At 40.1% G+C, this 13,646-nt stretch overlaps 1 protein-coding gene across 3 annotated transcripts in view; it reads right to left on the reverse strand.

Moving 5' to 3' along the window:
* The window catches only part of LOC137060466 (endothelial cell-specific chemotaxis regulator-like), a 78,622-nt gene that overhangs the window by 29,411 nt on the left and 35,565 nt on the right, over nt 1-13,646 (reverse strand). For all 3 annotated transcript variants that reach the window (XM_067432457.1, XM_067432458.1, XM_067432459.1), the window contains exons 3-5: nt 8,465-8,527; nt 7,958-8,029; nt 6,522-6,569 (exon numbers count right to left, since the gene is read on the reverse strand). In XM_067432457.1, the coding sequence (XP_067288558.1) occupies nt 6,522-6,569; nt 7,958-8,029; nt 8,465-8,527 (183 nt within the window). The remainder of the gene's footprint in view (nt 1-6,521; nt 6,570-7,957; nt 8,030-8,464; nt 8,528-13,646) is intronic.

Consider the following 13,646-nt stretch of genomic DNA (forward strand, 5'->3'; position numbering starts at 1 on the left):
AAACCTTTGGCGTCATACACAGACGCATTTAATTCTTTGCGTTTGTAAAAGCCGACATGATTTTATTAATATTTAAAGGCTACTTTTATATTTTGGAGCAACTAATTAATTAATATTCCCATTCCCAGTGCGTCTGTGTATGACGCCAAAGGTTTCTCATTGAAATGAATGGAGCACCCAGCACGTTGAAAATTGACGATAAAGGTACGCCCAGTACGTTGAAAAGTGACGACAAGGGGTCCTGGTCAAGCGTCCATATGTGACGAGTTGGGTGTGAGAATGTGTTGATTTTTCACAGTGGTTTACAAACATCCTCAATACAGCTAAAGCTTCGGACATAATTATATATAATGTATATTATTATAATAATGATGTTTTTGCTAAAAGTCACCGTGCGAGTATCACAGCACTGAGCACTAAATGCAGGAGAGATGAGAGCTGAGGTAATCGCGACTACACTCGCGGCATACATTCACAACGCGAGTTCAGTCTGGCATGCTTCAGTTCATGCCTTTGCAAGCTTAACTTTCATAGAAATTAATTTGAGAAGATAAAAGACTTACATTGCTCACCATAGCTCCGTTTAAATGAGTGCCTGTAGCTGTGGGCTGAGCTCTCTCTGCGAGCTGAGTGTTATCTCCCATTCCCCATACGCAGATTCAAAACATGCGGAAATGGCTCCCTCTGCTGGCTGTAGTCTTTAGCCTTTGGGCAAACATTCCTCCTATGATGCAAAAATCGTCAATTTGCATCATAGGAGGAATTTTTCCAGAAATAAAATGCATAAATCTCTTGTCTCAGGGGGATATGAGGGGGGAAAGCACAATCATTTGAATATACTCCAGGGTTTATGCTGATACAAAGCCATATGCTAATCGCTGAAGTAACCCTTTAATGAGTTTGAGAGACTACCATCAGGTCGCAGATTTAGAATACCAGTGTTTTTTTTTTAAAAATAGGGGGAAAAAATCTTTCATGCCACAAGCAGATAAACTTTTAAATGAAAAATAGTGTTTACTTTATCGAGGGAACTCGCACTGCGTTATTGACACTTCGGGGAACGCCCCTAGCGCGACGCCACTGAAGCTTTAATGAAAAAAGGCCAATCCTGATTGGTGTTGCATCATGACGTAGCGAGTGACGGCATACCCGGAAGCTACAAAAGGACGCCGGCACAAGCAGTTAGCTTTCTGCTCTTCAGCGTTAGCGCTCTGTGTTTGTCGTCTATTTGGTGTTGTTTGTCCCGTAGGGCTTTCACATATTAGAGATTAGATAACGAGCGAGCAATTCAGATGGTGTTTGCCTCCCTGTCCGTGTTTTATTTCGGGCACGGACACACACTAGCTCTGTGTGCAGTGCCGCGGTGTGCAGCACGCCCGGGCCGCTCTCGAGGGTGCGGCCTGTGGTGAGTGCAATAAGCTGCCGCTGAGAGTGCTGCGCTCGCGGCTGGCTGTGTTTGATGAGGCCGGCCAGTCTCGCAAGCCTCACGGTTCTGGGCCCACGGTCCTTGAGGCAGTACGCCGCCGCAGATCGGGCCGTTCCCCGAAATGTCATCTACGATGATGCAGTGTCTCGTTCCCTCTCAGGGGACATGGGTTACATAACCCAAGACGTTTTTGCAGTGTTTACTGAGCGGGTCTCAGTGACGTCTTTTTTTATTTATTTTTATAGGTTAGTCTTATTGTTTACTGTTCTTCTGTGTATGATGTTTGTTTGTTTGTGTTGTGATTACGCATGTGGAAACAATTGCAAAACAAATTTCCCCAAGGGGACAATAAAATTTTATACTATATAAGGCAAAGAGGAAATGGTGTACTGGCCACAGTTTGACCAACATTCTAAAGCATTGCTACAGAATACAACCATTAATGCAACTGAAGCTTAACGTTTGATAACCTTTGATGAAGTATGAGGGTAGAGCAAGAATGTAGAGCAACATTCAAAGCATGTAACTCCAAGTTTCTGTGTTCTTAAGCTATATGCCTATAATTTAAGGCTATTTTAATAATATGCAGGCAACATTTCGGGAGACAAAATATATAGGTAAATATTTATTTAAAAATGCAGCAATCATACACCGTTAAAAACCTTAATCTCAGTCATTTGTATCATAAAATGTCAACAAAAATCTAATCTGGGAGAAATTTGGTGAAATATGCCTTTATTGTAGGTGTGCAGTTGTCATTGGAGTAATATACGCTTATCTTCGTTTAACTTTATCGTTATCGAAAACCGTTTTAAATAATCCATAAAACAAAACACGATCTGAGGTGCTTACCCTAATAATTTCTGTTCCACTTGCCTGTTTTTTTCCCCCCATCCACACAACAGGATCTTATGAATATTAATGTAAGCTCCACCCATTAGAACCAAATATTTCAGGAACTAAATATATTGTAACACCGGATACACACTGCAAGCGTGGCGTGAGCGTGGCGTTTCTGTTGCGTGTCAGCCGGGGGGAGACAGCGTTTTCTCTGTCTTTGCACACCAGAAGCGTGTCTGATGTGGCGCTACTGCTGCTATTGATGTACAGGGAAGCCGTATACTTAAACATAAATGTATACCCTACTGATACAACAACGACAATGTCGGCAGTAGCCTATTGACCATACATATCTGTGGTATTGAAGGCAAAATAGGCTACAGAATATTTCGTTCTGTATTGACAGGTGTAATATTTCTTATTTTATTAATTAGTTTTTTTTAATTATTATTACAATTAGGCCTCTGCATGTATATTAACCTAGAGACTTTCAAACATGAAAATGTCATTTATAAATATGTATTTGTGTCAAAATTACATATAAACATTACATATTTCTTATACTATTTTGCCTGGAAACGCTTCCAAAACAAATTTGCATTTCGTGTGAAAAATAAGCGCCCGTTTTATTCTAGCATTCACGTGTTAGCCGCGCGTGTGCAAGCTCTAACCTGTCAACATGGGAGCCAGAATAAAAATGAACACGACATGCACCCGAGACGCTCACGCTACACTTGCAATGTGTCTCCGGCCTTCCTCTTCTCCCCGCCCGCTGTCTCCTCGAAGCCGCTGTGGGTCTGAATTCCTTGTCGGAGCCCACTGACTCAAGCTGCATCTCATTTCTTTGAATTTCAAAGTCTGCGTCCTCCGGAGGACACATCCTGTGAAGGATGCAGTATACGGAGTGTCCTCAATCCGAATTAAATGAAAAGTCCTTTGTAGGACACACAGACAGGAAGTATCACGTTACTATGCAAACACGTTCAGCCTCGTTGCGCTCTCACGCCAGTTAGATGAATGAAACTTATTCATAATTTGAAAATGCTTGACATGTTTCTTGTCTTGACAGTAATGTACTGTTCTTAACGTTCTTAACGTTTCAGGTAATACAGCTTAAAAAACAAAAACAAGCTTAAAACTAATTACATTTAAAAACCACATCAACGCTTGCATGTATAGCAGGCGGTGGTGCCATTTTTTCATATATAAAAAAATTATGACGGCTGTTAACAGTGACGCAAAGAATTGTGGGTTATCTGCAGCAGTGAAGGATACACGTCATACACACTGAATTCCTGTGAAAGAAGGGTGCATTCGAAGGTCGCATTTGAAGTGTCCTACTCAATTTTTTTGAAATTAGACAGCCTTATGACATGCAGCCTTCAAATGCGACATCTGGAGGATGCAGACTTACGAAATGAGAACCAGCTTCAGTTTTAAATTAAAACTATTGAAACCTACTAATTCACTTGCTTGCTATGTTGCTGAAATAATGTACTAGCAATTTTATTAGCTTTACATATCAATAGAATAATTACTTGCATACTATAATGTTAGTTACCATTATATTATCTTACTATAGCTATTTATTACTGTTAGAAATAGTGCAAAATCATATAGTTACATTACATGTATTGCAAAATACGTAATGTTTTGAGGACCAAGTATGTAGTTAGAGTATGGGCAAGCCTTAGTCAATGTAAATCAAATTGTTGATGTTTCATCCGTACCAGTGAATGCGCCATTTATCCGCCGTCATCGGTGGCCCTGCCTGCTTGCCGTTGTGATGGAGGAGCTGTGGAGAGAGGGCTGTAGCGCAGCAGAGAGCAAGGTGGAGTGACCTGTGAGTTGTGCTTGTTCAAATTTTCAGACTAAGTCAACGTTTTCTAAAAACTACCTGCAGCTTCAAGGAGGAGCTGAAGTGGAGGTGGGTTGCAAACAGTATGCAGCAGAAGCAGCCAAGCAGGCAGATTGAACTGAAGCTATGTTTATGTAAGCCACCCTGATTGCATAGGAATCGGATCAGCTGATATGGGCGGGGTTGGAATTTTTTTCTAATCAGCTAATAGCGAGGCTTGACTATGTGGCCTGCCTGAACTAATGCAGAATGCTTGATTTATTTTCAACTGTAGAAAGAGAAACATGATCATCTTGGATGAAATGGGGGTGAGTAAGTTATTAAGACATTTTAATTTCATTTTCAACTTTATGTTAAAAGGACAAAGAAGGCGAGAGGTATCGTTGCAGATAGCTCTCACCCTCTCTTTAGTCAATTTGAGCCCTTGAAATCAGGAAGGCGCTATAGAACCCCTCTATCAAATAAATTGTGTTTAAGAGGTCTTTCCTTCCAAATGCAACATGATCACGTGTGAATCAATAGTATGAGTGTGCAATCTCGTGAAATGTATACGGCAAAACATGTAAATGATACGCTCTTGGGTAGGATGGGGGTGGTGGGGTGGGATGTTTGTGCATATAATATGCCATAAAGTACGTATCATATGCATGCGAAAAAGAGCATTCCATATGCACGCCAAAACTCATTTTTGCATATACATTCTACATTTGCATACTCATGCTATTTATGCACATTGTTGTGTGATATATCGCTCTAAATGTCATTAAAATTCTCAACTCTACAAGTGATTGAATATGAATTGAATGTGACATAAATGACATAAGCATGTATTTTTATATTTATGTAATGTGATTTGTCTGTTTTACTTTTCTGTTTTGTGTTTTCTTTACATTGGTTGTCTAGCTATTTTATGTAGTGGTGAGCCAAAGACAAATTTCCACCTTAGTGGACAATAAAGAAATAATACAGGTCATTCTCAAAAAAATCTCTCAACTTTCTCTTCACAATATCCCACAGATTCTCTATGGGGTTCAGGTCAGGAGAGTTGGCAGGCCAATTGGACCACTGAGCAACAGTCCAGTGCTGCTTCTCTGTAGCCCAAAAATGGCTTGACCTGGGGAATGCGGCACATGTAGCCCATTTCCTGCACACGCCTGTGCTCGGTGGCACTGGATGTTTCTACTCCAGACGCCGTCCACTGCTTCCGCAGGTCCCCCAAGGTCTGGAATCGGTCCTTCTCCACAATCTTCCTCAGGGTCCGGTCACCTCTTCTCGTTGTGCAGCATTTTTTGCCACACTTTTTCCTTCTCACAGACTTCCCACTGAGGTGCTTTGATACAGCACTCTGGGAACAGCCTATTCATTCAGAAATGTCTTTCTCGCTTGAGGGTGTCAATGATGGCCTTCTGGACATCAGTCAGGTCAGCAGTCTTACCCATGATTGCGGTTCTGAGTAATGAACCAGGCTGGGAGTTTTTAAAAGCCTCATGAATCTTTTGCAGGTGTTTAGAGTTAATTAATTGATTCAGATGATTAGGTTAATAGCTCGTTTAGAGAACCTTTTCATGATATGCTAATTTTTTGAGACTTTTGAGAATTTTGGGTTTTCATGAGCTGTATGCCAAAATAATCAGCATTAAAACAATAAAAGACCTGAAATATTTCAGTTGGTGTGCAATGAATCTAAAATATATGAAAGTTTAATTTTTATCAAAACATTATGGAAAATAACAAAACTCACAATATGCACATTTTTTGAGAAAGACCTGTACAATAATAGCCTAGAAATCTAGATGCACCCTAGCGGCAGCAAATTTAATTTGCCCGCAAGTGTCGTCTAGGAACTCTCAATACACGTCTGAGCTGTATTCTTCAGAATCTGGACGGCCCAATCACATCATGTATAGAGTCAGCGGGCGGGGCCATAATGACGACGGCCGAGTTGCGTTTGCGTGCTTCTAGTAAACACAGAAACTGGCGAACGGCGGCGGTCTTTCGAATCAGCTTTGACCGCAATCCTGGAAGACTTGGAGTTAAGCTTTTCTCTGAGAAAAGAACAAAGAACGGCACTGAAGTCATTCTTAAAAAGGGAAGATGTGTTCGGAGTTTAGCGGACCGGATACGTCGAATGTTTAATCTATCAGCGAGCTCCGTTTCACCTTCGTTGCTCTGGTTGGTGTAGCGCTATCCTATCGTGTGCAGAGGGAGTTTGAAAGACAACCGTTTATCCCGCCCCTCGGATTGAGCCCTGTCTATGGTGAGTTTCCAGACCAAACATCTTTATGTGGGTCTGGCTTGTCAGGCTAGTACAATAAGTCATCATTTTACAAAATCAGACTCAGTCAGTGAAATGGAAAATTATTTCATTCATCTGTGACAAATCAAACATAAACTCACTGCTGGATGGTAAAGCTGTGGTGGTAGATCTTGGTGCTACATTTGAAGCTGCAAAGAAACAGATATCACCCACATTCTAATGGTCACTCGCACAATTTATTGAACATGTTCAAACATAATAGAAACATGCTCATATAAAATGTGTTTAAAACAATTGTGTATAGCAACAAATGTGTATAAAGCAATTTGATCTCAAAAGCTTTGTGTTGATTTCAGCTATCAGTGTAAGTATATTTATAGTATGATGAAAAGTGATTTTGGTATAGAGACACCATTAGTGGCATATTACTGCATGTTGCTCTAGCGATAATGGAGGACATAATCCAAGATGATGCTCTGATCCAAAACTAACCCACTGCAACAAACTCTGCTGCTAATAAAGATAACACAAGTATGATACCGCATGTCCTTTCTCTGGTTTTACACTATTTGTTAACTCTGTGTTAGAATAAGCTATACACAAACAACTAATCCCTCGGTTGAGTAACCCTCTGATGCATTCTGCACACATGGAGTGCACACAATCTAATTGCTTGATGGCTGAAATCTGGTTGACTATACTCAACTTCTGGAAGTAAGGGCCCACAGTTTTTATATACAATGGACTGATATGATGTATCTCAATCAAAATGATCCAATGACATGAAAATGTAATGGGTCTGCGGAATTTGCATAATGCAACTCTGCCCCACCGTGTGGGTATAAATGGAGTTGCATTGCAGTCTCACATTTATATGAATTGAATAGAGGCCAATTCTGAAATTCTGAATTTTGCACAAGCCTGATTCCGACATAGAACCCACATTTCAAAGTGGAATATCTGGCTGTAGCATTGGAGAAGTATGTGAACTCAGCATGTTCCCTAAATATCTGTAAACATATTATGGTATTTTTATGTTTTAGTACAGTCAAAACATACATACAGCACCTTTAAGCAAGTAGATATTTAAATAATAAATTCCATTAGCATGTTTTGCATAACTGCCTAGCATTAACTAACTAGCACGGATACACATTTCAAGTCTGGTAAATATTATCGAAGAGATGACAAAACTATTGATGCATGATGAATTTGGGCATCCTTTATATGCTTTCTACTAGCAGTTACATTATCAACAAATTGTTCAATACCAACACCCCCCCCCCCCCAAACAAACAAACAATAAAAAAAAACATTGCATGTAGAAGTATAATGTTTTCTGTTCTTTCCACAATTTCCCCACTATTTGTAAAGTCTGCGTTAGAATAAGCTATACAAAAGTAAGTTAATATCGAAACAATGAATACCATTAGCATGTTTTGCATAACTGTCTTAACTAGCATGGATACATATCTTAAGGTATAGGTCTGGTAAATATTGTCAAATAGATGTCACAGATGAAAAAGGAATTTGCACAACATTTTTATGAATAAAAGTGAATATAAGGAACACTCACCATTATCTGAAGAAGCAGGAGTACTTGTAGCATTTGGATCTGGAGAAGTCTTATTATCACTGACTTCAGTTACTGAATATTTTCAAGCAGAGCATTAAATAAATAAACAAACAAACAAACAAACAAACAAACAAACAAACAAATAAATAAATAACCTTATGCCATAATCTTTGCTGCCAATAACCAAAACACGAAACAATCGCAGATTATATGCATGTAGAAGTATAATGCAGTCTGTCCTGTCCACTATTTTTCCACTATTTGTAAAGTCTGTGTTAGAATAAGCTATACACCAGTAAGTTAATATTTAAACAATGAATACCATTAGCATGTTTTGCATAACTCTCTTAACTAGCATGGATACATATCTTAAGGTCTAGTAAATATTGTCAAATAGATGTCACAGTTACAGATTAATAATTAATTTGCACAATATTTTTATCAATAAAATAAACATGAAAAATCTGAGTTGTTAATTTATCTTTTGCGGATATATGGCAAACTCACCATTATCTGAAGAAGCAGGACTTCTTGTAGCATTTGGATCTGGAGAAATCTTGTAATCACTGACTTCAGATACGGAATATTTTCAAGCAGAGCATAGTAGAAAAACATGAAGATATTTTATTTTATTTCCATGGTTTTGAACTGTATATGTTTCAGTAAAAATGAGACAAGTGATCAATGTGTGGCTTTCTAAGTATTTTTTAATTAAGGGGTAATTAGTTAATTAGTATTAGGTAATTAGGTAATTAGTAAGTATGAATATGCAGGCTGTAAATTAAAGTGGCTTTTGTTCCCCTCTTATTTTGTGTAGTTAAAGGGTAAGTATGATTCTGCAGGCTGTAAATTAATGTGGCTCTTGTTCCCCTCTTATTTCATGTAGTTACAGGGTAAGTACAATAAAAACACAAATACAATCTGATATCACTTGGAAACCTTTATTTAAAAAATAAAAAAGCTTCTTTTAAAAAAAACAAACAAAACAGATTTACAACACATTAATTTATCTTGTTTGGCTTCATCCTCCTCTTGTTCCTCTTCTTTTTCATCCTTGCCACAGCTGAATCTTAAGAAGGAAACCCACGTCTCTTGTATGCTCTCATGCCATCCAAGATGTATACGACTTTATTTTAAATAAAGAATAAAGTCGTATACATGAATAAATAATCTATGCTAATGAAACCTCATTTGAGTTTCTAAAATTAAAGCATCAAACAGCACATACAGTAATCCATACGATCCCAATGGATGAATCAATGTCTTCTGAAGTTAAATGATAAGTGTTTGTAAGAAAAATAATAATATTTAAAAAAAAAATTAAACTGTAGACTATATCGCTTAAGACGAGAAGTCCTCTGCGTGTGTATGCAAGGGTTCATTTCACTCTTGACGTAACTTGAAGCGTGAAGTGCACACGGCGAAAAACTCTGTTCATGCAGATGTCAGATGCTGTTGGTTTTTATTTATTTTAATGCTCACAACAGTATACAAACAATAACATAATATCTGATAATAGCAATTACAAAAGTAAAAACAAAAAGTTACAAAAACAAAAGCATATGCAGTCAATGCCCACTTTATGTCCATGTCCAGAAAGGGAATTAAAACATCATCAAAGTGGTCCATATGTGACATCAGTTGGTTGATTAGAATGTCTTGAAGCATCGAAAATAAATTTTTGTCCAAAAATATCAAAAACAATGAATTTATTCAGCATTGTCTTCTCTTCCGCGTTCCTCTAAAAAGATTCAAACGGTTAATGAATCAGTGTATCGATCAATGCTTCGGGTCGCCAATGTCACGTGATTTTAAAAGTTTGATGGTTTGGCGTGATCCGAACTGCTGAAATCATGTGATCGATTCACACAGTTTGAATCTTTTTGGAGGAACACGGAAGAGAAGACAATGCTGAATAAAATCATAGTTTTTGATATTTTTGGACCAAAATGTATACTCTTATTATTTCACTATGGCAAGGTTAATTCAATTTTTCATTCTAGGGCACCTTTAAGATCAATCAATGGAATTAACAAAAAAGAAGAAAAGGAACAAGAAAAGAAAGAGAAATAGACAATACGTGCCTCTTTCTGTCAGGACGTTATCACTTGAACTTAAACGTTTATTTAAAAGGGGGGTGAAATGCTGTGTCATGCATACTGAGCTTTTTACATTGTTAAAGACTTGGATTCCCATCCTAAACATAGACAAAGTTTCAAAAACTAAGTTGGACGTTTGATGGAGTATTTTTGTGTCAAAAATACTCCTTCCGGTTTCTCACAAGTTTCGGAGAGTTTTTTTTCCAGTATGGGTCCGCTTGACGTCAACAGAGCGGAAGGTCCTTGTATGGGCCGTACGGGCTCTTCTCCTGGAAGGGTGCGTGTGCGCGTGACTAGAGCGAGAGAGCAAATGCACGCCCATAAACACTGCTCTCAGGTGCAGATCCACTCGTTCGTGCAACACTTCTGTCACTTGTAGCACTTGTACTCCACTTTTTGATCGTGTATGGTTAATTTATCAATGGAGCATGCAATGAATGGTGTGTGTTTAAATACATTTGTTTAGCTGACTAATATATCAGTTTGTTTATTGTAAAACCACCCAAACATAAACCTAGGCTAGGGGACGTTCTCACAAAGCGTGCTTCTTCATTGAAATGCACTAACGTTACTTCATTGTTTTTTTTAATACACTATCTGACGTGCAAAACCGTTTTGCTTGCTACTGCTAAGGTTTAGTCGCATACAATAGTCCATAAACCAAATCATGTCTTCATATACCACGAGTAAACAAATACAAATGTTGACAAGCCACTAAATACAGTACATACTGAGGATGTCCTGCTGTTGCTGTTTCTCCTGTTCAATTTATTTCATCCTCCGGATCTAATTCTGGATCATATATTTATTAGTTGAATCTGATTGATAGCCAAGGTTTATTTAGGGTAACGTTTTCTTTTCCACGCATTACGATGTCAGCTTTCAGAAGCTCTGGTGCAGTAGCTCCGAGCTCGTCATTCTTTAGCTCCCCCCACACAAAACGCCTCCAGGCGCTCGTTTTTTTTCCGGAAAGACTTGGTACAGCTTATCTTTCTTTTATAAATTTAATAAAACTAAAGACTTTTCGGAGATATGAAGGATGCAATACTACTCTATAGGTACTCAAGATTGATGTGAGATTGACTGAAACTGAGTGTTTCACCACCCCCCTTTAAGAAAAAAGAAGTGTCATAAATCTGTTTTGAATTAAGTTGTTTTTCAAATAAATATGTCTGAGTGATATCATATTGTGTATGTGTTTTTTTGTACTTACCCTGTAACTACATGAAACAAGAGGGGAACAAGAGCCACTTTATTTTACAGCCTGCAGATTCATACTTACCTTGTGACTACATGAAACAAGAGGGGAACAAGAACAGACTTTAATTTACAGCCCGCATATTCATACTTATCCTGTAACTACATGAAATAAGAGGGGAAAAAGAGCCACTTTAATTTACAGCCCACAGATTTGTACTTACCCTGTAACTACACAGATAGTTACCCCTTAATTAAAAAATACTTACATTATAAATAATTTGTTAATTTTCCTGATAGTTACCCTTGTTTCCTTATACCTACAAGTACTTACTTTATAGTTACACTATTACCGAAAGTTATGCTGTAAATTCACTTTAATTATGCTGTACTCTCCACGCCATAATCCAAAGCATTACCATAATACAATTAGTCTATTAAGATGTCTATGCCAGCTGGATATCTCAGCATTTCCCAGCTCTGTTCCTCTGTCTCGCTTGACCCATCCATTTAATTCTATGCCATCTATCTTGGTCTTGGAGTCTCAACTATTAAGCTGATGAGTTGAACAGTTTGTTTGATAAGAAATAAAAAAACCTATATGTTTACTGTTGGTTTTTCCCTTCAGAAAAAAGTAAAACAAGAGAAAAGAAATGTGTAAACTGGCAACTTGTAACTACTTATATACATGATTTATAAATGCATATATAGAAATTAACAAGCAACAGTTATAAACAAAATGATTGGGAATAGTTATAATATAATGCTCTTCTTAAAGGTGTTATGAACTGGCTTTTTTATACTGTTGTCTGAGGTTCTAATGATGTTTATGTGTTTTTTACATTCAAGAACATCATAATGAATAAGTAATAAGCTATTGAGAATGAGGACATACGTCATGGCAGCTTGCTGTCACGGTGTCTGAGCCCATCCCCCATTTTGGGATCCCATGCTATCAGTTGCAAGGGGCAACATTGTAAGAGTGATACAGAATGGCTTGGGTGGATTAAAATCTCTTTTTGTCTGAATCAACTACCTAAGAGGTATCCTCCCAAAATGGCGGAAGAGGGAGGATTCCGTGTTCTCTGGGGGTGGGGCCCTGTGTCGTGACAACACATTCTCCTCATTCTACACTGGTTTTGAGGCTCTCTCCTGAATGCTGGTTTTTGATGGGCGTGCCGATCAAATAAAGCGGGCCTGAGCGGCCTTCCTACGACCGGCTCCACGCTTACGCCTGGGTGAAGGCTGCTGCTGGGCTGCCCCTGGGTGACCTGCCGCCGGCGGTGGGGTGGAGCCGGCGAAATAGGGGCGTCCAGGAACCGGGTCTTATCGGTCTCCCTCATATCGGCCAGGTTGAGCCAGAGATGCCGCTCCTAGACCACCAAGGTGGACATTGCCTGGCCAATAGTATGGGCGGCGGTTTTCATCCGTCGCCGTCCGGAGCTCCCGGTGGAGCTCTGGGCCAGGACTACCCTCGTGCATGTCCATGAGTGCCTGTGCTTGATGCACCTGAAGCAACGCCATGGCATGCAGCTAGAGGCGGATGTTGGACACAGTTGCATTGCGACGGCCCGCTCCACCGGTGGGAGACCCTCATACCCGCCGTCAAGGGTAGTGAGGAGGGAGGAGTCACTAGGTCGCCCGTGGGCACTAAACGGTGCTTTCCACGACCTAGTCAGCTCCTCATGCACCTCCGGGAAGAAAGGCACCAGGGCGGGACACTGAGAACCAGCGCGGCCCACCCCGAGAAACCAATCGTCCAACCTAGAAGGTTTGGGATGAGGTGGAGGGTTCAACTCAAGCCCAACCTTTTTCGGCGGCCCGGGAAAGCATAGCGGTCAACTCCGGGTCCGACTCGACCATTGCCACTCTCCCAGAGGGAGGCAGTACAGCCGAATCTTCATCCCCAGAGGACTGAAACTCCCCCTCCGATGCAGCGATCGACATCTGATTGTTCGCGGGTGCCCCAAGGGACACAGCTGGCCGCGCACGTGAGGGGCCAACGGTATCCTCCAGAAGCACCACTGGTTGCGGCGCTTGTGAGGAATAAGGGTCCTACGGAGGCTCACTCGATGGGTTTGCCTTAACCATGATTCTCAGGTCACCCCGGCCATCCATCACAGTAGGTCTATTTTGCTGGGCAGGAATAGACCTAAATCGAGCTATGGGTAGGGGGACTCCACCCTCCCGAAGGTAGGCGAGTCTCGACCTAAGCGCCGAGATAGTCATGTTCCCGCAGTGAGAACACGAGCTATCCACAAACGCCGCCTCAGCGTGCTCTAAGCCCAGGCACATAATACAGCGCTTGTGACCATCAGCAGGCGCCAGGGAACGACCGTATCCAGAAACGCACGGGTGGATAGACATCCTGAAAAGTGTGTGGTGTGTGTGTG

Source organism: Pseudorasbora parva, chromosome 1 (assembly GCF_024679245.1).
Source record: "Pseudorasbora parva isolate DD20220531a chromosome 1, ASM2467924v1, whole genome shotgun sequence".
NCBI lineage: Eukaryota > Metazoa > Chordata > Actinopteri > Cypriniformes > Gobionidae > Pseudorasbora > Pseudorasbora parva.